This window comes from Cajanus cajan, chromosome 8 (assembly GCF_000230855.2).
Source record: "Cajanus cajan strain Asha chromosome 8, NIPB_CcT2T_4, whole genome shotgun sequence".
NCBI lineage: Eukaryota > Viridiplantae > Streptophyta > Magnoliopsida > Fabales > Fabaceae > Cajanus > Cajanus cajan.
The window spans coordinates 13,718,860-13,742,333 of NC_138524.1; the positions used below are offsets into that span (position 1 = coordinate 13,718,860).

Consider the following 23,474-nt stretch of genomic DNA (forward strand, 5'->3'; position numbering starts at 1 on the left):
AAGAGTTGTTTATTTTTAAATAATTTTCTATGTCATGTTTTTTATTAGTAAGATGCACCAGAAGTACTTCCTATAAGAGATTCTCTAATAAACTTTTGGTAAATTATTATTTCAAGCATTAATTTTTAGGATTTAACTGATTGGATTTATACATTTATCTTTTCATCTTTTGTTACAAAATGTTTACATTATTTATTCCAAATATGGTGAAAAATAACATAAGGTGATTTAATTCAGCATCATATGGATATTATTTTTTAAAAATATTTTTATTTTTATAATTATCAATAATTAATAATTTTATATCACAAAATAAATTATTTATCATAAATGTAAAATATAATTTATTTATTATATATTTTAATTAAATTTTATGTTCAAAATATTTAATTATTATAAATTTTAGTTATATAAAATTTATTGGCTAAATTGTACTTTTGATCATTCTATTTTGTCTATCTACAATTTTTGTCCCTAATAGAGACATTTAGTTTACCTATTTTTTAAAGTATGGAATTTGAATCTCCATCAATTTGATGTTTTTGTATCATTAAATTTTAACATTGTGAATTGATTCGTCACTACTTTAATGATATGATATTTAGTGATACGACATATTATGATAAAAATAAAAAAATAATAACATAAAAAGGTTATATATATATATATATATATTTACTAGTGATTGATATTTATTTTATTAATAAAAATTTTATTTGTATTTTTTTTTAATTTTTTCATTTTTAAATGTCTTATTGCTAAATGGTATATTACTTATATGAGTAAACACTAAAATTTACTCTTTAGTAGATGTCAGTTTGATAAGAGGATCAAAATTTCATATTTTTAAAATTAAAAATATTAAATGTCTCTATTTTAAAATAGAGGATCAAAATTGTGAATTAATAAAAATGAAAAGGTTAAAAGTATAATTTAGTTTAAAATATTCATCCTTTAAATTGCAAAAGATATAATACTATAAAGGAAGTTACGGTAGTTTAAGAAGTCAGAACATGGAAAAAAAAAATTATATATTACTTATCAATGAAATTAGATTAAGATAAACATTAATAAATGATAAATTAAAATAAATAATTTATAAAAACTTAGGTTAAAGTACGTTAAGTGTTATTCTTAAAATTTCATCACAGTCGTAGATTAATTTATAATGTATTTTTCTCTTAAGATATTAAAATTCGTTAAATCAATCATATGTTAAAAAAATTAAATCAAAGAACACCACTATAAAAATAAAAAACACTTTAATAATAATATCAATAAATATTTAATATAAATTGAGGAAGATAATTCACATACTATAATCTATTACAAATATGTGATTTATATGCGTTGTGTCTTGTGTATAGTTATTCATCTATAACAATACAGAGAATTGCGCACAAAATTATATTATGACTAAGTTAAAGGAAATAAATAATAATAATAATAATAATATAAAATAAAAAATAATCTTAATAAAATCGGATTTCACTCTCAATGTGCAGCAACAAATTAAAGTAACATTTAAAAGATAAATTATAAGACTTGGTCAAATAATGTTAAAAGAATAATTAAATTAATATTTAATATAACATTTAATTTAAATTTTAAATTACAAATAAAATTTTCTAACCAATAGCAGAGAAATGAAGGAGATAGAGAAGAAGTACGAAATAAAAAGTTGAAGTTATTTGAGCCTGTAGAAATAGATTAAGAAGAAAACATATTGATATAAAATTTGCACGTTAATCGCGATTCTAAATGCTGATGATCCATTATTATTGGTAATTGATAATCAACTCATTTTTTTTATACGTAAAACTATTTTTTCTACCACTTATTTGATTAAATCATTAAAAAAAAACAAATTATTTCACTTAAACATGTTTTTTGTTTTTATTTTTTATATTTCTCTGTTTCTTATCATATTCTGGAGTTCAAATATATATCAGAATAATTTAACAAAAATATTTTAAGATTTTTTATTATAACGACTTGCTGTAACCCTTACACTTAACGATTTCAACCATTAATGACGAAAATAATTATTTATTTAGGATTATATACATCATTAGTTGTTGTCGACTAACATGCGTAAACTAATTATATAAGAGTAACATCAAAATAGTATCAAATATTGTCATTTATTATATGGCCTCCACTGCACACTTCCTCGTATTTATTCATACTTTGCTTTCATATCAAGTATGACTATTATAGTCCAATCACATGAAAACAAATAAGGATAAATTAGAGTTTAAAGAATAAACATAGTCTACATAAGATATGAATCATAATTATATATTCACAATATAAAGCAATAAATTTATAGTTATAAAAACAACATGCAACCATCTTTATATCAAAACATAAATTTTCAACCCAAGTATACTTCAAAATACCACAGTACAATCATCTCATCATACAGTCCAAGAATCCAATGCATCAACACATTATTGATGGACAATACAACATATGCAACTTAATAATCAAATAAAGAATTAGTCCTAGCTTCCTTTAATTTAGGATTGAGGTGAACTAGAGAAAAGATGAAGAAGACTTCAAACAACCACTAGACGACTTCGAATTGAAGTGAACTAGAAAAGAGATGAGAAAGACTCCAAACAACACCTAGACGACTTCACATGAATCAACACTCTTGATTTAAGTTTCTACTAACCTTGATCAACATACAACACAACTAAGATGAAATTTCAGGAAAAAAATCACCCTTATAAGAAAAGAATTAGAGAGAAAAAAAACTTACAAACTCAAAATATTTCTCTCTAATTTGTCTCTATAATATATTTTTATTTCTATACATTACACTAATTAAAATACTAATTTAACTAAATTCAGACACCCTTAATTTAATTTAATTTTATTTTTATTTCCCTTTACTCTAATTTAATTTAATTTGTTTTGATTCATTCATTGTATTTTTTAGCTGATTTTTTTTCCCTGGTACCAAAAACTTGTAGCCTGGTGCACGAGTTATTAGAGATAAGAATGAGTTATTTCTTGGAAATGGAAACAAACCCTTATTTGGCGAAGTTCAACACTCAACACTCAACACTCAACAGTGCCATTCACACCGAAATTTCCCAATTCAATCCATCCAAATGCCATATCTCTCCAACATTGACACCGTACTCATTGCATTTTCTTATTTACTTTTGTTCATTCCTTAATATAATCACGTTCAACGTCATAAGTAATCATCTTCAGAACTTTAACCAAATTTCTTTTTACCAAATTAGTGTAATTGATTTTTAATTTAGTGGAGTGGTGTAAGTTTTGATTATTATTTTTTTTTGGTCAAATTGGAGTAAGTCGTGATTGTAGGGAGTGAGTTATGACGGTGCCATGTGTTTCAGTGTTCTCTCCATGTATATTCTTTGTTTTTTTCTTAAAGGTGCCATGTTCTCAACTCTCTATAAACCTTGTATTTTTTGCCACTCTCATTCACCTATATATTGGCTTCCATTTAGCACATACCTTGAGTTTTGAATTTCTCTAAAACTTCAAATTTGCCTCTTTTTTTCTGGTTTGGATTTGGTGTTTTGATGATCATGGGGTGGTACAGAAGGGGAAAGTTTGCACTTGATCATTTTCGCAGCGTGGCTTCAAGGGTTGTGCCAAAAAATCAAAATTTTCAGCGTAGTTGGAGGAATTGTCAATCTGGGTATTTGGATTCAGCTTCAAAAGGAGCTGGCTTTAATGGGTTTTTTTTGTTTTGTTCAATTTATCCGAGGCTAAGAACACAAGGTGTTGTCGAAATTAATACGAGCTTTCACAATCCGTTTCTTTTGGGGGCTAAGAGATTTTACCATGTTGATCCTTACAATGTGCATCATTTCAGGCCAAGGGGGCCAAGACGTTGGTTTCAGAATCCTAAACACTTTTTTGTTGTTGTGATGGTTGGTTCAGGGGTTTTAATCACTCTGTATTTTGGGAACTTGGAAACAGTTCCTTACACCAAGCGAAAGCGTATGATTCTGTTGTCAAAAGCCATGGAGAGGAGGGTTGGGGAGAGCCAGTTTGAACAGATGAAGGATGCTTTTAAGGGAAAGATATTGCCTCCTATTCATCCCGAAAGTGTGAGGGTGACAATGATAGCTAAGGAAATAATTGATGCATTGCAGAGAGGGTTGAGGAAGGAGCAGGTGTGGAATGATTTGGGGTATGCATCAGAGCATGCTATGCTGGTTAAAGGAGATGGAAGGGATACATTAAGTGCATTGAGTGAAGACAAGGTTGAAAGGAGTTGGGACAAGGAGGATAAGATTCTTGATGACAAATCAGTTCGACAAAGCCAGAAAAATGGTCAGGAAAGAGGGTCACTGACTGCTACATCACATTTGGATGGATTGAATTGGGAAATTTTGGTGGTAAATGAGCCAAATATTAATGCCTTCTGCTTACCTGGTGGGAAGATTGTTGTGTTCACTGGTTTGTTTGAGCATTTTAAAAGTGATGCTGAGATAGCAACTATTATAGGACATGAGGTATTATACTTGTGCTTGGTTTTAAGTTTAAGGACCTTTTTGGGTAATCTTTTTCAGAAACACTTCTAGGAGAGAAAAGTAGAAAAGAAAAATGAAATAAGTTTCTTCATAAGCTGAAATTAGCTTATTTGCATAAACTAATTTGTAGAACTTCTCACTAATTAGTTTCACATGCATAAATTAGTTTTAGCTTATGGATAGATTATTCAATTTTTCTTCCTATTTTTGTCTCCTAGACGTAATTATGGAGAAGTTTATCTAAATTGTTTTTGCAGTTTAAAATGCCTAGCATAGGAGACCTAAAGCTTACACCTAACAATTTGCAAATTTTTTATTTGCACAAATGATATGCAAACATGTTAGTCTATATAGATTTTCTTGTTAATTAGGTTGGGCATGCTGTGGCAAGACACAGTGCAGAGGGGATTACAAAGAACCTGTGGTTTGCAATTCTACAGTTGATAATTTATCAACTTGTCACACCTGACATTGTCAACACAATGTCATCCCTTTTCTTGCACCTACCTTTCTCCAGGCGGTATGCTTTGTTCACTTCTCTCTTTCTAACCAATTGATTTGTTGGATAGTCTTCAATTTAATGGATTCATTTCATAGAAAGATAATATTTATCATGACTTGTTGAAATATGTTGATTTGTGGAGCAATGCTGCTATTTTCTTGGCTTTTCAAACAAATTGCTTTGCTAGACTAAACAGAACCAATAGCTTATCACAATTTTCCTTTAATTTGACTGTTGAGCCTAAGTACTTACATTTTTCATATATGTGAAACATAATTTGAGCTTGTGATATCAATTTTCTATAAATAGAATGAAATTCAATTGCATTACAGGGAAAAAGTGTAAAGAAAAACAGAAACCAAATCAAGTTTAATTACTAGTTGGAATCTATATGCAAATTGCATGCTATCTGTATGTTTTACTGTAATTTCAATATATCTTCTATCCTGATGTATGGTTTTTGAACCATGGTAAGATGAATCCTGTTGAGTGTTGATGGATACAAGTTGAATGGCACAGCACAGTTGATATTGGTTTCAATTGCACTTGTATAATCAATAATTATCCCCAATTACTATACTTTCCTGTGAGCTTCCTAGATCACAATAGATTATAAGAAAATTTCTTGAACAATATACATTCTTGATGAAAGGTTTTTTGGACTACGAATCTTGTAACCGCAACCTAATTTGTTCACAATTTTTAGGATGGAAATAGAAGCTGATTATATTGGGTTGCTGTTGATTGCATCAGCTGGCTATGATCCCCAGGTGGCACCCAAAGTGTATGAGAAGTTGGGAAAAATTGCTGGTGATTCTACCCTTAGGGATTATCTCTCTACTCATCCTTCAGGAATAAAAAGAGCAAAATTGCTGGCCCAAGCTAAGATAATGGAAGAAGCGCTTACTATATATAGAAATGTAAGAGCGGGATGTGGGGTTGAAAGTTGAAACTTCAATGGAAGTTTTTTTTAATATACAATTGTCTAGATAACTTCTGTATTTGTTTGTGTGAGAATACTCTCTTACCACTTTTTTCCAATCAAAATATGTGAAGAGAATCTCGTGCTTATAAGTTAAAGTTAGCTTATATAAGTTAAGAACAAGATTTTATAGAAATTAAAGAGATAATTTTTACAAAATAATTTATACACAAACTAATTTTAACTTATGAAGAAACTTATTTTTTGTTTCCTCCCTATTTCTCCTCTATAAGTGTTTCTAAAAGAGTTTACCCAACCGGACCCAACGTGTAATGTATGAAATTGTTGTTATACAAGATGCTTTTATGTGATTATATTCTCACATCATTAAATTTTGTTGTTACAGGATTCAACAAATAAAATAAAAAGAAAATGTAACTAGTTGGATTAGCCCGACAGGGTGGTGCAAGGTATCAGGCATTCTTTTAAGTTCATCCAATCACGCATTTCTGAGATAAATTTTTTTCATGAATTCAATAGTTTACTTCAGAACACTGCAGATGCAGATACATGGAGTACATATGTAAATAAGGTGATTTACCAGTATCAATTAAATATTGGAATTCTCAACTAAGCACACACTACTGCTTCTCTTTTTTTTTTTTTTTTGTCACTGTTGAAGAAAATTTTGTCCATATTCATTTATCAATTATTCTTTTCTGGATTATACTTATATAAAAAAGGAAAGATAAATAATCATAAATGAAATGACAATGTGGTAAATGAGGGATAAATAATATATTAAAAAATTATAAATGAATTTTAATGTAGATGAAAAGATTAATTACATCTCTTAATTTGCATGTTATAAATTTTAGCGATGAATAAAAATAATAGGAGTAACAATTTACCTTGCCTTCATGATAAACATAGGAGGCAGTGTCATTAATCATTAAAAACATGCAACATTGGAAGGAACAATACCATTATATGTTCCATTTCTTCCATAGTAGCCTGTGGCATGAATGTCTTGAACATAATCTTTGACTGTGTTTACCAGGTGTTTTCCAGTGTCATGGATGAATAATTCTTGTTCTTTTGTTTGTTCCATTGAAATTTGAAGCCTGCACAAGTTGTTAAGGATTTGAATGTGTTCTCAGATGAATTGCCGAAGAACCATATGTATAGAATTTTACCATTTGAAGTTTGAACAGATCAAGAGAGGTGTAACACCATCAGGATTCATATTTACTGGCCTACAGGCTACAACCATAATCAAATCCAAATGTTTCTTGAGCACGTTTCTCTCTTGAAATCATTCTTTAAATGATTTCCTCATGTTAATTTTCTCGTTAGATCACAGCCCCCCTCCCTAACAAATATCTGTAATTTTTCATTTGAACTAAGTACCTTAAGTAATTACATATAATATATACATAGTTGCTTAAATTGGGGCTTGTTGAGAGTTTCCTCACAGATGCTTGCTGATCTCACTGTAAAGAGTTAGAGAGAGTTGTAGTTTCTAAGAATTAGAATCAAGGTTAGAAATATGCTTTTTCTTAGTAATTCCTGATTTTATGCTGCTTTAATTTAATTTACTGATGACATCTAAACTTGAAATATCTGAGCCTATATGGCATCATAATTTTTGCCTTCTTGCTTGCTTCAATATGTGCTTGCAATTGCAGTGACCAAATCTTTCTTGTTTAACTTGTTTAAGTTCAAGGTCCGTGAGGCTGGCTGTTGATAAATGGGCTGCAAAATTTCATGTTAAAGAGGACAACAATCTTTCCTTAGTTGAGCATGAACTGGTAAATATGATATGATTTTGCTTATGCTTCATATGTAAAGTAGATATTGGTATGTATTAAAGATTCATTTACTCAATATTTTCATTAACCCAGTGGTCTTTCAACGAATCATTTGGAAATTGTCATGAAAATGTTTTTCCTGAACCTTGTATCCAATGGCCATGCTTGGACGCACCAATTTATGATTTAAGCAGATTCTGCTCCATTGTCCCGTGAATTTGACAATATTGTATTGAACTGATAATTGGCCTATTAGTAAAGTAATAATAGTAACAGATAGATAGATAGAAGAAAAAGGAAAATCAAAAAAGAAAGAACAGGTTTTAGGCGCAAAAATTTTTTCTAAAAAAGTGGCAATCCAAAACCTTCTTTCTTTTATTAGTAGTAAATAGAAAAAATGAAAACTTTTAAAACATTTCTTGAAGAAATAAGATTTTTTAAATTATGCATATTTTTTAAGATATTATAAAATGTCAACCCTAAACCCTCATCATCTTGAAGAAATAATTTGTTGAGATACTTGAACTTTTAATTGTTTTAATTGGATAATTTAGCTCAATTTTTTAAAATTTTAAATATTTAATATATAAGATTATATTTTAATATATGATAGGAGAAAACTTAGAGAGAAGAAAAAGAGATAAATGAGAGATATGAATAAAAAATAAAATAAAGAGAAAATATGACACAGGAAAAAAAGAAAAAGAGAGAGGAAGAAAAGCAAGAAAGACAAGAGAGAAGAAGGAATATGAAATAGGAGAGAGAGAGAGAGAGAAGTAAGAAATGTGAGAGAGAGAAGATTTAGGAGAAAGAAAAAAAGAAAGAGAAAAAATAAAAAGAGTAAAAAGCCATGCAATTTGTAAGATTGTTAAAATGAATAAATTATATGTAAATTCTACTCGAGTCATAAAATTCATTATTCAAAATAATTGATTAAAATTTTTATATTTTTTAATATCAAAAGACTTTTTTAAGTAAAAAAAAAATCTTAATTAAATACTACCAAATTTTAATATACCTCTAGAAAAGTCATAATTGTCTTGATAAAATATTATCATATGTTGACATACTATTAAAAAAACTCTTAATTATCTTAATTGAATACTTCTTTTGTTTTTTATTATAAACAAAAATAACTGGTTTTGTGCATATTTAAAATATTAGTTATTTATATTAAATCTTACTGTTCCCATAAGATTATTCCTAAATTATTTGTTATAAATTATTCTTATTATAAATGTCAAAAGTAATACAACTGAAAGGTTATAAATTAAAGATTATTTTAAAGAAAATATATGTAAAAATAATTAAACTTATTTATATTTCAGAAAAAAAAATGTTTTTTTCCCTATAATAGAATACAGATAGAACATCGCATACTTTTTTATATTAAAAAAATATTAATTAAATATTACAAAAAAATTATAATAAAAAATCTTTTAAAATCTTAATCCCATACACCCACTTAATCTCCTACTCGTTTTGGCCAATAATTTTTCTAAGAAAGTACATGGTTAAGTTAAAAAGCAACTCAGGTTGAAAACGATATAGGAGTAACAAAGCCATGACTTATTTTGTGACGTGATACACATTAATTTTATTGGTTGAAAAGAATATCAGCAAAATTTAATTTTCATTCCACCAAAAAAGAAAAGCGAAAGATTATTCATGATACATGTACCAATCAACATCAACTTCCATAAATAAATAAATAAAAACATACTAATCGGGTAACTCAATAGAATTAAGAGTTCAGAGTTCTAAACGAAACAATCCCGTGCATGATCGAGATGCTAAAACCTTTGAGAAAACTGAACAATATTCTGTGGACAACTGGTGGCAAATCCCTTCTATCAAAGGCAATGAAAGTGACAAGCATTCTGCAAGCCATAGTTGCTTATAGGGGTGTTCACAGATCTATACAAGCAAAACACTGAATCAGAACTTGAATGAGTGAGTGGGGATTTGGAAGAAACATACAATTTAAGAGTTTAGGTATTCAGAGCTCAAATCACATTAAATTTGGTAGAAAAAAACAAAAGTCCAACTAAGGTAACCACCCTCCGTACGTTTTGAGCATAATCGTCATTGCATTCAAAACTGTGGTAATCACAAATTATGATACAGAAAGATAACGGGCCATAGATAAACTAACGTTTCTCACGAAAAATGCCGTTACCTGGATCTAATCAGCCAAGAGCACAAAACCAACTCATTGGATCCAAGTCATTGACAAGGAGAAAGTACATACTGAGTCGAAGAAAAGAATAATACATTTGACTTAGTTTGGGATAATTGTATTGGAACTACAAATATTTCACTACATACTCCAATCTTACATTTATGAAGCATCCCTAGACGATTCAATATGAAAATTCTAATAAACACGGAAAAACAAGATGAAACGTTATTAGTACTTCGCAGTACATTTCCAAATTATTTGCCTAAAGGGACTAAAGTTCGTATGCATAAAATAGCAAGTCTTTTAATGCATCTGAAATAGAAAAAAAAAATGAAATTGAAGTACAGGTGGTCTAGGTATTAAAAGTCCTTTTTTGGAATCAACTTGCCCCTACAGTACTTAAGTCAAATCTCCTGATTTTTCAGCAGAAACTTTTCATACATTGCAGATTTTTATGTAAAAGTTTGCTTGAATCTTCATCACCCTCATCAAACATCATCATTGCAATCTGATTAAACAAAAAGGATCAGTATACCATACCCCTTAATTACAGATTGACCCAATAATGCATGATGCAAGGAAATCAGGGGGAAAAATTGAAATATAGCAATATGGTTATTACAATAAATTCACCAGCACGATCACATAATAAAGATATATACAATACTCCAAGTCTCCAATTAAGTAATTGTAGAATGAATGGGCTAATAAATTGAATTCTACAAAATCCCTTACAAGAGTGGAGGAGCATTTTATCTCAATCTTTCCATCAATAATTTCTTGTACATTGAGATGTTTTTATGTAAAATAAAGACCCACAAGAAAACTAAGCTATTGTTCCCTTTCAAATTCCCTAACAAGTGATAAATGCTTTCAATAGGGATAAACATTGGGCAATATGGTTCGTAAATAAAGAGAACTACAACCGCATTGTAAAATAAAATAAAAAAAATGTTCTGCATAAAGACATACAACAAATCAAGGAGCACACAAACGTGCTCCAAATTCTGTCAAAAAAAATTTTATAGATGCATACAAATTATTCCGAGTAACTACAAAATCTTGTTTAAAGCTGAACATCATATCATAGAAAGTCCCTGCAATCCCATTTATGCTTCCCGATCTTCAAGTAGTCTGTTTTTGGCCTACAACCAAAAGGAGTGGGTATGGCTTCACTAAATGATTAAATGGGTAGGGTGCAAGCAAATGAAGCAGGGAATAAACTAATCCACAATCTTACAAAATGGATTAGTAGTTATAAAAACACATGGTCAAGAATTAGATAGACAAAATGCCTTTAGCCTACAAATATGGTGATATTAGATTACGCATGCATCTTATCTTGAATGAATCATCATCATATATCAAATCTCACGGGCCTCAGGAATCGAAAGAAAACATACCCGAAAATTAATTGAAGAACATCAAGGAATCCTAGAGATGCTAGCTACCTTTTCAGAAGAAAAATCCAATTGTCAGGAAATCATAACGAACACAAACTAGTTAACCTAAAGAGAGGGACCATGTAACAAAAATTTCCCCCCTAGTTCTAATTTTAATATTTTTTTACCAAAAAAGAAACTGTAAAATATATTCTGAGCCCCTTACCAACAAAATATCCAATACACATTGAACAGCAATAAGATTTGGAGGAAAAAGTTCGGAGACATGAACATTGATTATAATGAAAAATCAACCATTGTGATTATAGTAAGATATACACATTCATATGTACGACAAATTATGAAATGCTATAAGAATATAATTTGAATGCTGTTTTTTACACTGTCATTCAATTTGTAATAACTACTTTAAAAACAATTGTATGTAGGATGATTTCTAATTGATCCACACCAACAATGTATGAAAATTAAACTCTTGTTATAATCTGCAGCATAATCTTCCAATTTCCTCCCAATTACACCTCTCATTGTAAAGGACTCAAATCCAAAAGAATAGCCATATGTGAATCATGAGCCTGTTTAGATAAATTTTAAAAGTGTTTCAAGAAATTCTCAACCTGAAATAAACTTTTTGGTAGAGAATCTAAATCAAATCCATTCAAAATTTCACATAAACACGTTGAATTTTCCAAAAGCATTAGTACAATCGACGATACCTTCGGGAAGCCAAGCGCACGTGCGGCTTGAAATGGAGAGCATGGAATTCATGAGAGCCGAAGCAGTGGCCGTGTGGTACGGCATCATTGATTCCACACACGAGCTCAATTCAACGGGAAACCTTATCACACAAACACAGCACAAAGCAATTAGTTACTAACAGAAGAACACGAGAAAGAAGCTTCCGTGCAATGCATGAATGTGCGAGTTGGTTATTACCTAAGAGTGGATTGGGACTGCGAGAGAGGTTTATTGGACGCCATGCGGAACGGAGAACGAGCCGGTTTGGCTTCCGATGCGGCGCGAAACGCTGATCGTACAGAGGAGCATGATCGGAATGCCGATCTGGCGGCGGCGGATGCCATTTTCGTGATCGGAATCGTTTGGGATCGGAGTAGGGTTTTGCGAACTCTAAAACCCTAACCCTTGTGTGATTGAAACTGTGATTGTTACACGGTTGTTGGGCTTCAGTCACGGCCCAATGTGTGCGTGGGTCCCAACTTCTGCCCAAATGAAGTTAGGAGAGCTTTTATTTCAAATGTTATGCTTTGATGTATTTAATTATATTTTAACATTTTTAGTAATATTTTTAATTTAAAATAATTTAAATAAGGTTGAGACAATTCGTGCCTCTACTAAAAATAAAATAAAATAAAAATAAAAATATATTGGGCTAATTAATATTATAATTAATCCATTAGTTTCAAATTCTTGAATTTAATTAAAAATATTTTTTTTCTATTTTATTTAAAACAAAAGGGTATATTAATTAACAAAATATGAAGATCAAGGTAATTACTAAAAAGAGTATCTCCTTTATATATTAGTATAGATAATAAAAAAATTATAAGTGTGTTAAAAAATGACTTTCATTTTTATATGAAAATATCATTTTTCTCACTTATCATTTGAATAAAATTGTAAGAAAATATAATAAAAATAATTTTTCAAAATTCATAACAAACATGAGAATATTATATATATATATATATTTTTTAATGAATTTCTAACCAAGTTCCTTTTTTACTCCAGATTCCTTTTTTTTACTTGAAATAGATTTGTGTGAAAGCTTATAAAAGGAGAAATGAGAAATTTTAGCAATATTTTTTCTAAGACTCTTTTAATACTACTTTTACTATTAAAATATTAGAAATCATTACTTTTGGTGGGTTTCACTTCTAAACTAGGAGAAAAAAAGTCATTATATGAGAAATGGGACACACAAATTTTTTAGTTTACAATAAACTTATGCGAATAGCAATTAAATTGCTAGAGAGAATGTTAGGAAAGATTTTATGTTAATTTGAGCATATGACCGAAAAATGTGAGGACATGATAGGATTTCATTATTATTATTTATTTATTATTTTGTCATTTATTTGGATAAAAGTTCTCAATAACAACCTATTGTAGAAGAAAACATAATTTTTTTTAATAATTTAAAATTAACTTATGCAAGAGTAAGCTTTTGGATAAACTAAATAGGAGAGGTTATATAAATAACATAAACAAATATATGAAATAAGCTTAATTTATTTTACCCTTTTTTCTCTAATAAATATTTAATCAGGACTTTATCAACGTAGAACTTAAGAAAGTAAATTAAATTAAGCTCTTTCACAAGCTAAAATCAATTTATGAATATAATTTTTTTTATAAAAATTCTCTCGATTAACTTCTTTAAAGTAGAAGTATATAAGTTAATTGTAATTTTTTTTTAGAGAAATTCAATTCATTGTATATTTTTATTATTTTTCTCTTATAAATTATTATATATAGGTATAAATTATCATTATACCTTTTGTGTTATACAAGAAAGAAAGAAAAAATATAACCATACCTTCTAATTATCTTTTATCTTAGTTTTACCCCCATTTTTTATGTTTAGTTTTGTCACATGACTTACCAATTATATTTCTTTCTCTATCTATTTATATTATTGTTGGTTGCATTAATAAATTTCATTAGTTTTTTATATTGCAGTCATGAATCTTGATGAAAATTTGGATAGTATGAAGATGAATTAGATTCAACAAAATCTTCATCTAATATTAATTGAAGCTACTCCAACTAGTAATTTTTTTGTTAATTGTAGTATTATTATTGTTAAGAAAATTGAACCCTAATGCATGTAAGGTATGAAATTATTTTTAAAAGGTTTGTCTAACATAAGAGATATTAGTTGTTAGAAATTATACACATGTAAATCAATTTCGATCACAAATTATTTAAGATGTCATATTCTTAAATGTAATGGGTGCCTTAAGCACCATGATGTAGGAAGTTAGTTTGTTGATGTAAAATATCGATTATAAAACATGTGAAATGCACTCACTAGATGTTAAGCACAATCTTCAATTTAGATAGGTTGAGTTTGAGGAGGTTTGAAAATTGAATAAAGGATTGAATCATTATTTTAAACCCTACTGTAGAAATACTACAAAAGTTGATTGTGGTAAAGTATTTTTTAATTGAAAAGACAAAGTTAAAGTAAGTGATAATTGTTATTTCAAGTAGAATATGTTTGACTCTTAATGTATTGGCTATTTAATTAAGACTACATAATTGTATCAACTCATTATATTGATGAAAATCAAAAGTTATATAATAAGTAACTTTCATTTTGTTACTTGGATGTTTAACATATTATATTAGAATTATGTGAAGAATTACTCTAAGTTCTTAAGGATAAAGGAATAGATAGCAAAATATTTTCTCTCGCATTAAATGCATTTTTCGATTATAACAAGGTAATTTTTTTTAAAGAAAGGCTTAATTTGCAAAAATGTTTTGTTATCTAACAGGTAAATATGTTCATGTGAGATGTTCAAATGTTTTGTTGTGTAAAGGTAAATGTGTAAATAGTGGCATGGAGAGGTAATGGTGTGTGGGCTGGAGGTCATAGATTTCATTATTTGTCCATCATTTATGTCTGGTCTCAAGTCTCTGTTTAACACGATACTCTTTTTTCACGATACTCTTTTTTTTTTCTTTAAAAAAAAAAACACTACTTTTTTCTCTTACAAGTTAATTCTTAATTGGTTTGCAAGATGGTTATAGAATTTTTTAATGAATCTGATTGCACATGTAACTCATTAAAAAATTTGAAACTCGTGCTCCAGGATGCTAGGTTACCAAAGATAAATTAGTAATCAAAATCCAAAAATATGAACACCAAACTTTCATGGTCGTAGTTGAGCTCATATGCAATCACAGATTCATTAAAAAAAAAAAAACAAAGTGGAGGACTTTATATTCCTTTTGTTGTTTAATTCAAAATTTTAGATAAAACACTATAATTCCCCGACTTAATTTCGATTTCAAAATTGAAAAAAAATATTAACAAGAAAGATCAGATCTCTCTTGTGAAACGAGCAACACATAAGTATCCAATTATAATAATAGCATCACCATTACATTATACCTGCCGAAAATTATATCCAATTACGCAAGGCGATCGCCTTTAATCGTTAATTGATAATTCATGAATTATGCAAATTACATAAGAGTGTGTTTGGATGAAAAATTTTAGTGAAGTAATTCATTTATTTGAAGAATTTTAATTTTTTTGATGTAAAATACTTTGTTTGGATAGAGAATTTACAAAAAATTTGAAATCTAAGCATTTGTGAAATTCTTTGAAATAGTAAAAAATTCAAATTCTCCCCAAAAAGTAAGAATTTGAAATTCTTCATATTTTTTCCCTTATTTCACTTATACATTTTATCTTATATCTTCATATTTTTAATTATTGAATACTAAAAAAATACTTTAAAAATTATTAAATATTATATAATATTAATTTTTAAAATTATTAAATATTTAAAAATTAGTTAATATTTATTTTTATAAAATTATTTAAAAATCCCAACATATAAATATATTTTAAAATCAATTTTATCATGATAGAATCAAATTATCATACCCAAATTAACAATTTAAAATTTAAAAAAAAATTGAATTGACTTATTCAAATAAAATATTTTAAGAATAATAGAAATTAAAATCAAAATAATTCAAATACCAAGAATTTCAAATTACTTGAATTTGTAAAATTCTTCATCCAAACACACCATAAGGGTAATCGAAAATATTATAAAATAAAATAAAAGCATTTCAGCACCGCAAGACTTTTATCTTTCGAATCAATCTAGATCGTGGTTATACATGACCAGAGTACTCGTATAAGAATATGCTCATAATATAAAATTAAAAATTGTCGAGCTAATGGATTCTCTGACCATCTTTTATCCAAAAGGAATGATTTTCAATAATTTCTTCTACGTTTGAACACACTATCAAATACAACTTTTTAAACTAACTACTGTTCAGACAGTTGAACAAAAGAAAAGGCATCACCACGGTGGTTCCTCTCACTCTTCCCTGTAATCAGGATTCTCTTTCAAAATTACAAAACCTTCAAGAATTGGTGACACGGGAATGTATCTGAGGAAAAACCAAGTGTTAGTATTAGAAATATAACATAAGGCAGCTTTGAAATTTAAAGGCATTGGCACAAATACTCACTTTTCGGTTGCCAGCTCTGCCCTGTCACCAGCAGCGAGGAGAACAGGGGTAGAGTGGGTCTGAAAGCCAGTGATTGTTTTAGGACGACCTGCTTGTCCAACAACATCTACTGCTTGGCCAACACGAACAGGCACTGATAGAGGCTTTAAGTTCTCATCCACAGTCAACAACATTCTTGGCTGTTGAAACAAATTACAAAATATAACCAAGAATTCCTTAAAATGGGCACATGACAGGAGAAGAGTCTGTGACTGGAAAGAGGAAATGAAACCCAAACAAACCTGCATTGCCAAAACGAGAAAGTAGAGAACATAGTGGTATTTTCCCAACACGATAGCTTTCATATCGAGGCATGCGTGCAACATGGTAATTAGTCCAGCAAGTGCTGTCCTGTAAAAATGATACAGAATGTTGATTAGAAAATAGTAGGGCGGTGAGGTAAAGTTGTATGCGACATTTTCAAGCCACCAACTTGGTCGGAAAGGCTGATAAAAATTTACTTACGGTGAGATCAGGAAGCGATCAGAATGATATGGATTAAGTGTTAATAAACCCTTTCCCAAATGTACAAGACCTTGGGCAATGCGAACCTGTGGATAAGGTAAAAGAAAATGGGTGACCATGGAAACAATGGGATTAGAAAATAAGGATGACAACTTAGAAAAAACTTACACAAAATAGAAGGCTGGTATCCTTGTAGTAATAACTTGAAAGATTGCGAAGCATGCCAGCGATTCGGGCATTGTTCGTTCCGGCACCTATTAGACCCAGGGAGATTACTGCCGCCTGAAGCATATAAATTGTTATTTTAGCTTAAAATAAACAAGGTATAGACAAAATGTTCAAACTCTAAGATCTTACCATAGCTACTTCTGAATCAGTATCATGGCTAAGTCTGCTCAAGGTATCCATAACATTGACCTGGAATGATCATGTAGCAAGTACGCCGAAGTTATTAAAAGTGAAACCTTGTACCCCAGTCCCAGAATTTAAATGTTTTAACTAAAGGTCATCTTCTCAGAGCAAGATAATGTTTCCACATTGTTACATTATCAAATGATAACCCTGTCATAGTGATAAAATGCAGGGAAGCAACTACATTTTACCTTTGGATTCGATATACAGAGTAGACCAAGTGCCAGAGGAACTGCCCGGCGAATATTCTGCTCTCCATACTGTAGAAGATGTTCTAATGATCGAATTGCCATCTCAAGTCCCAATTCCTCAGCCATAGCTACCATAGCTATTCCAAGCACTGCAGGACCTTGGTGAGTCTCACCTTTATCAAGATGTTGTGAACAATGACCCAAGAGATTTTGAACCTGCAAGGAAGAATATCAGTAATTATAAACATAAAAAGCTGCATCAGCAAGCAATTATATACATAGATGAATGCAGCAGAGGTTTCTTTAAAAAGAAGCTTCATAAATACCTTGAGAACATTTCCAGTTCCAGCATAAGCACATGATAGTAGTGTCATGTCACAATACTTTCTAATTTTTTCATTAAAAGTCTTTGAAACTTCCGCTGTTGCCTCCACACTGTCCTGTAATCACAAAGCACAATGTAAAAAGTGAATATTACACAGTAACTACTTTAACCTCACCTAATAGTAGAAACTTCCTCACTATCAATTGTTATTCAGATATTAAAAAAGTAAGAATGATGAGGTGATAATAATCTATAATTCAAAAAACAGAGACCACAGACCGCCAAACATCTAATTACCTGCTTCCCAAGATATAGAAGACCAAGGCCAAGAGGTAAAAATCGTGTAAGGGGCTCTCCCAACTCTGACTCACTCCGGTCCATTAATGAAAATATAATTGCTTGAGCAACCTCCTCATTGCAGGAACCAACGAAGATCAAACCCAAAGAAATAGCAGTGAAAGCACTCACATCAAGTGGAGCTTTGGTATCATTCAGTATAGCTGTCAATTTCTCACGTAACTGAAAGAAGCAAGAGTAAATTAAAATCTTTACATTTGCAAATAAGAAGTAACATGTATCTCAACAAATTAATTACTAACAACATTTCAAAAAAATAGAGAAACAGCTCACCTGCTCATTCTGGGAACCAGCATATGCAATTCCCAAACCCATAATTGCACCAATCCTGATTGAAGTGTCTTCTTTATCTGTATAGTCACCTAGAAGTGCCATTGCCTGAAAAGTGGACAAATAACATCTAATATAGAAACAAAAGATACACCATACTCTAATATCAAGCACAGGGAAAGGTAACAGAAACTCACAGGATCACAGTCATTCTTGATACCACAATTGACAATTCCAACTCCCAATAATGCACCAGCAATGACATGATTATCATTACTGTGGAAGTATTTGTCAATTTGAGCAAGTCCCGAGTCAACATCCCATAGTAAAATCATACCCTGTTACAATACATCACTATTGCAAATGAAATTATATGGTCCACACCACAGATAAGAAAAACTGATTCAGTAAGAAAATGCATACCAGACTAGCTGTAGCACTAGTCTTCCCATGTTCCTTATTTTTGAAAAGCCAATTTCCAGAAGAACCACTGCTTGAAGAATCTGATGAAACGGTCATTAATTTATCCTGCAAAACAATAATGGGAAGAGAGGGAAGTAGAAGATTGAAAAGAACAAAAGAGATCATTAACCCAAAATCACTACAATTACAACATACAAAATCGTGACATATGAAATACATTGTACCTGACCAAAACCAGCATTTACAAATGCATTGACAAAAGTAGCAGCAAGGTTCTGTCTAGCTGAATCAACACTTGCTCCAGCACTAGCCCGGCCATCAAGCAAGTGCGCCTACAAGATGTAAAAACCGCAGGGAGTTATATCCTGTACAGAATACATTTAGGCAGAAGTAAAATTATTATCAAAACGTCACCTTGTATATATCCTCAGGGGACTTGGGCTCCGTGACTTCAATATCACGAGCAAGGGTGAGATATCCTTCAGTTAGCTTAGAATTGTTTATGATTTCTTGCAACATTTCTCTGTCCTCATCATCTGCAACCATCTCCTCATCGAGCTCAAAAGTAATGCCCTGCATGTAAACAATAATCAACATAATAAATATATCACAACCATCAAGAGTCTACAAATAAATCTTGATAGAGGAATCTTCTCAGTAGCTATCTCCCTCTAGCTTTGCCATTTGTCAACATCAACAGCTAAAAAGACTTGACTTCATAATCTTAAAAACCTAATGTGTAACACTAACAGCTACCTCACACAAAGAAACATGAGACAATATAACTTCACCCAATGTACTAACACAGTATTTAGGACTTACATGACGTGCAAGCATATAACAGAACTGCTTTTTTCGCAGCACATCATTGCAAGAGGTGAACACCTGCCTCACATACTGTCAACAACACTGCAACTAGTTAGTTTCAAGACACAAAAGTTTAAGAAATTATATAAGTGTGTGTGTAGAGCGAGAGAGACTCCTTTAAATTGAACACAAACTAGTATTAAAAAAGATACTGCAAAGAATTTCAGTGTCACACCTGCAGGTTATCCATGAACAGTGCAATTTGAAGGGCATTCGGATATTCTCCAAATTTTTTATAGATTGTATAAGCTATGTCCAAAACTAGCATATCATCTGGTCCAGGAAGGTATCTGCAAAATTACATAAAAAAAAATACAAATATAAAATATAACATGTTTGTCAAAGAAAGAGTTAATTTAACCCAGACAACACATAAAAGTAAAAAACAAGAAAGCAGCATCTGATTTATCATGCCAAAAGCTTACAAGTCAAAATAGCTTCCTCCTAAAAAAATCTTTAGAACATTCACTCCATTGCAAGTCAAACTCCATCCAAAAATCTTTACATTATAAAATACCACTCTTAATAAGCTTTCAAAACCAAACTTAGAAGCTTAGTATTGGATCACGTTATCACTTAGAAGAGTGCAGGATGATAACCTATCACTTAATTATTAAAAGCATAATAATTTAGAAATAAATATAGAGATGCCATAGAAATAGAAAATCAAATGAAAGGATACAAGATTGTGAAACAAACAAAATATCATTAAACCACAAAAGATACAAAAGTTCAGATGTAATGATAAATTACTATTTTTCTTTGAATTTTCTCTCGTGCTTAAACTGAGGCCTGATTGCACTTACCTAGCTGAACTGGTGAGATATAGGCAAGTCCTTTTAAAATTTGTTTTGTCAACATGTTCAATCAACATATCAAGGTCTTCAACCTGACATTAAAATGCATTACAAACAGAGTTTAGTTCACCAACTGAAGTAGCGAAGCTAAGATACAAACTTAAAAAGTATATGCTTATTACCTCCATCAAAAGATCAACAGCTTCAGGTTCGGCATTGTGCTGCAGCACAATTGAAATTAATTAAAGTATATAAATATTAATCTTACTCACATCCATCTTATTGCATCTATATTCCATATATGTACAACTTTTTTGAGCAAAATGAATGCAATATACTGTACCTTCATGTGAAAAGCAACTATTTGTTGCACGAGTTCCATGAGATCATCTATGGGGGCTTCTTCACTCTGTAAAAGCATGAAAAAAGCCAGCAATTTTCAAGTTAAACAGAAGCTGGAAACAATCAGATAAATTCTTAACAGTTAACACTTAACACCACTCAACATAAATCCACACCAAAAAGGTTGTTTGATATCAAAGCATCAATAGTATTCTAAACAATATACACAAATCTTAATTCACATATTACTATTGAGTGTATGTTTGAGAATGCATTTGAAACAACGCAAACAGCATTTCCCACTTCCCAAAGCAAAAAAAAAATGAAGCAAGGGGGAGTTGCTTTAGATTTAACGACCATTAACGAGAGTTCAACTCCAAAACAAACACGCTGTAATTAGTAATTCTTAATTTATAACAACGGGGCACCAAGGGATATTCAACCCTGAAAATAGATTTCATATTTCAGTTATACTCAAACCCTACTTCTCCGGTTATAAAAATAGACTATTGTTGAAGACATACAGAATAAGTTATTAAATGAACTAGAGAAGGTGATTCGTACTAATTCATTGGGATAATAGTACACAAAATTCCATGGTAAAAGCACCAATCAGTAAATATTAACACTTAAATTATCCAGATATCCAACCTGTCGCTTTGCATATTCTTGTGCAATTTCTCCTGCCAGATTCCTGACAACAAAAGAAAACACTAGTGAGATTAAGATTGACTATTACTCCTCAGTCAGACTTCAATCACCAGAACTCTAAACATCCCTACTCCCTAGTAATTGCCTTCTATTTAAAACCATAAAAATATATTCCGAAATACATTATTCTCACCTAACATACTCGTGGCCCCAGGAACCAATGTCTCCCTCCGAACCCAATAATCTATACTTAAGGCTTTCCTGACAGAGCCATTGGAAATATTCAATACAAAAACTGACTTGTAAAGGCCTTAAAAGGCATTTGAATGAAGGAGCACCACCAAGTCTGAACACAACCAAGGCAATCAATCACCGAAAAAATTTCAATTTCTAACACAACAAACTTACTCGTTCTCCTTCAGCAGACATTGTGAGGGCCAACACCGACAAAATGTCCGCCAGGTACTTCTGCATTGAGGAAAGACAAATAGGTTAACCAACAAAACACCAAACTAATATCTTCTATAGAGGCAGCAGCACCACCATAACACACGAATAACAATACCTTCAAATCAGACTCCCCCATAGTTTCGTAATAAGCCTTAAGAGTGCCATAATGAGGGCGAAGAAACTTCAACGGCTTAGGAACTGAAGTCATGGAACTCGTCGAAGTTCGAATCTCTTGCCTACAAAACACAACCACACATCCCAATTTCAAACACATAAAATTATATATGAAAAAAAAAAAGCAAAATATCCTCATTCAAATAAAAAAAAATTCCGTTCGAGCAAACAACTAGGTTTACCGCATGCTCTCTAGCGCAACCTTCTGCAATCCCTGGTCGGGATCCTGAACCCTCTCCACGTACAACTCTAGCTGCTGCTTCAACGCCAAATCCTCATCGGACTGCACAAATTACCACAATCGAATTTCATTTTGTTGCAAGATAAAGCTGAGTAGAAATTAGCGGTCTAGAACGAGAGAAAAATTGAAGGGAGGCTTTTGGACTCACCAGATCTTCGTTCTCGACCTTCTTCTTGGCAACGGCGTCGTCTTTGGCGGCGCTGGTACCGGAGCGATTAGGATCGGGCGCCATCGAAGAAATTGGAAACCCTAAAAGCGAGAAGTGGAAAGGGATTGAACTACGACGGAATAGAAAAGAAAATCTCGCGAGTAGAGTGTGGTTAGTCTCAGAAAACGTAAATGAAGGACGTTGTTGGGACTTTGGAACATATCACAGAAAGGTTTCTTGCTGCTGAGGATTTTCTCACTTTATCTTTTGGGCTTTGGCCCAACTAAGAAACTCTTTTCGTCTTCTCACCAGCGTTTTTTTTTCTCATGATATATACATCTCCTATCTTTTATAAATATACCTCCTATTTTTTTTTAAATAATTTTTAAAATATCCTTTTAACTAAATTTTTATTTTAAGTTTTATTTTTAAATTTATTTTATATTCATCCTTTCTTTTATTATTTTTTTTTTCTTTTTTCTCTTTCTTTTTCTCATTCTCCTTTTTTATCACTTTAGTCATTCTTTGATAATTTTATTCTTTTTCATTTTTTATTCTTTATTTTTTCTTTTACAATCAACATAATCATATTTTATATTTTATATTTTTATCTTTTAAATTCTACTTTTAACTTTCTACTCTATTCTTTCTTAAATCCTAATTTTTCATTCAATCTTCATTATTTTCTACATTCAATATAAGGTACAAATTAATATATTAAATTACATTCTAT

The 23,474-nt window shown here is 30.6% G+C and overlaps 3 protein-coding genes across 18 annotated transcripts; 1 reads left to right on the forward strand and 2 right to left on the reverse strand.

Moving 5' to 3' along the window:
* The first annotated feature begins 2,964 nt into the window (after positions 1-2,964).
* Positions 2,965-10,279, forward strand: LOC109805541 (mitochondrial metalloendopeptidase OMA1). Of its 10 annotated transcripts, none has more exons than XR_014428447.1 (6): positions 2,967-4,508; positions 4,898-5,046; positions 5,735-5,948; positions 6,357-6,420; positions 6,501-6,542; positions 7,011-10,279. XR_014428447.1 is itself a non-coding variant. In XM_020367648.3 (5 exons), exons 1-4 carry the CDS (start codon positions 3,567-3,569, stop codon positions 6,390-6,392), a joined length of 1,341 nt encoding a protein of 446 aa, XP_020223237.1. In that variant the 5' UTR covers positions 2,967-3,566; the 3' UTR covers positions 6,393-6,420; positions 6,501-10,279. The 10 variants fall into 10 exon arrangements, 6 of the variants coding, with proteins under 6 accessions (XP_029128618.1, XP_020223237.1, XP_082918092.1 ...); XR_002240312.3 differs by having other exon boundaries at positions 7,671-10,279; XM_020367648.3 differs by having other exon boundaries at positions 6,501-10,279.
* LOC109806024 (protein NUCLEAR FUSION DEFECTIVE 6, mitochondrial) lies at positions 9,378-12,508 on the reverse strand. 7 transcript variants are annotated; one of them, XR_014428449.1, is made up of 5 exons: positions 12,283-12,506; positions 12,063-12,184; positions 11,347-11,394; positions 9,941-10,451; positions 9,378-9,678 (listed from the first exon to the last, which is right to left on the reverse strand). XR_014428449.1 is itself a non-coding variant. In XM_020368356.3 (4 exons), the coding sequence occupies exons 1-3, from the start codon at positions 12,426-12,428 to the stop codon at positions 11,387-11,389; spliced, it is 276 nt and encodes a 91-aa protein (XP_020223945.1). In that variant the 5' UTR covers positions 12,429-12,506; the 3' UTR covers positions 9,378-9,678; positions 11,347-11,386. The 7 variants fall into 7 exon arrangements, 5 of the variants coding, with proteins under 5 accessions (XP_020223945.1, XP_020223946.1, XP_020223943.1 ...); XR_014428448.1 differs by lacking the exon at positions 11,347-11,394 and having other exon boundaries at positions 12,283-12,507; XM_020368356.3 differs by lacking the exon at positions 9,941-10,451.
* A 3,669-nt stretch (positions 12,509-16,177) lies between these two features.
* Positions 16,178-23,000, reverse strand: RPN1A (26S proteasome regulatory subunit S2 1A). The gene is made up of 25 exons (XM_020368245.3): positions 22,742-23,000; positions 22,535-22,635; positions 22,294-22,414; positions 22,137-22,196; positions 21,922-21,989; positions 21,729-21,771; positions 21,079-21,144; positions 20,918-20,956; positions 20,745-20,827; positions 20,114-20,228; positions 19,894-19,968; positions 19,486-19,644; positions 19,296-19,403; positions 19,072-19,176; positions 18,846-18,986; positions 18,652-18,756; positions 18,319-18,540; positions 18,023-18,136; positions 17,697-17,912; positions 17,452-17,511; positions 17,263-17,376; positions 17,095-17,180; positions 16,872-16,980; positions 16,591-16,769; positions 16,178-16,509 (listed from the first exon to the last, which is right to left on the reverse strand). The coding sequence occupies exons 1-25, from the start codon at positions 22,823-22,825 to the stop codon at positions 16,437-16,439; spliced, it is 2,646 nt and encodes an 881-aa protein (XP_020223834.1). The 5' UTR covers positions 22,826-23,000; the 3' UTR covers positions 16,178-16,436.
* Between the last annotated feature and the right edge of the window lie 474 nt (positions 23,001-23,474).

What these genes read in the sequence shown, in the direction of transcription:
- LOC109805541 (XM_020367648.3), top strand. Translation starts at nt 3,567, where the DNA reads ATGATCATGGGGTGGTACAGAAGGGGAAAGTTTGCACTTGATCATTTT. An exon ending in CACCTACCTTTCTCCAGGCG is followed by an intron (nt 5,047 to 5,734) that starts GTATGCTTTGTT and finishes CACAATTTTTAG; the next exon opens with GATGGAAATAGAAGCTGATT. An exon ending in CGCTTACTATATATAGAAAT is followed by an intron (nt 5,949 to 6,356) that starts GTAAGAGCGGGA and finishes TTGTTGTTACAG; the next exon opens with GATTCAACAAATAAAATAAA.
- LOC109806024 (XM_020368351.3), bottom strand. Translation starts at nt 12,428, where the DNA reads ATGGCATCCGCCGCCGCCAGATCGGCATTCCGATCATGCTCCTCTGTA. An exon ending in CAGTCCCAATCCACTCTTAG is followed by an intron (nt 12,185 to 12,282) that starts GTAATAACCAAC and finishes TTGTGTGATAAG; the next exon opens with GTTTCCCGTTGAATTGAGCT. An exon ending in GTGCGCTTGGCTTCCCGAAG is followed by an intron (nt 11,089 to 12,062) that starts GTATCGTCGATT and finishes TTTTGGTTGTAG; the next exon opens with GCCAAAAACAGACTACTTGA.
- RPN1A (XM_020368245.3), bottom strand. Translation starts at nt 22,825, where the DNA reads ATGGCGCCCGATCCTAATCGCTCCGGTACCAGCGCCGCCAAAGACGAC. An exon ending in TCAAGAATGACTGTGATCCT is followed by an intron (nt 18,757 to 18,845) that starts GTGAGTTTCTGT and finishes TCCACTTTTCAG; the next exon opens with GCAATGGCACTTCTAGGTGA. An exon ending in GAACTGGAAATGTTCTCAAG is followed by an intron (nt 17,913 to 18,022) that starts GTATTTATGAAG and finishes TCTTCCTTGCAG; the next exon opens with GTTCAAAATCTCTTGGGTCA.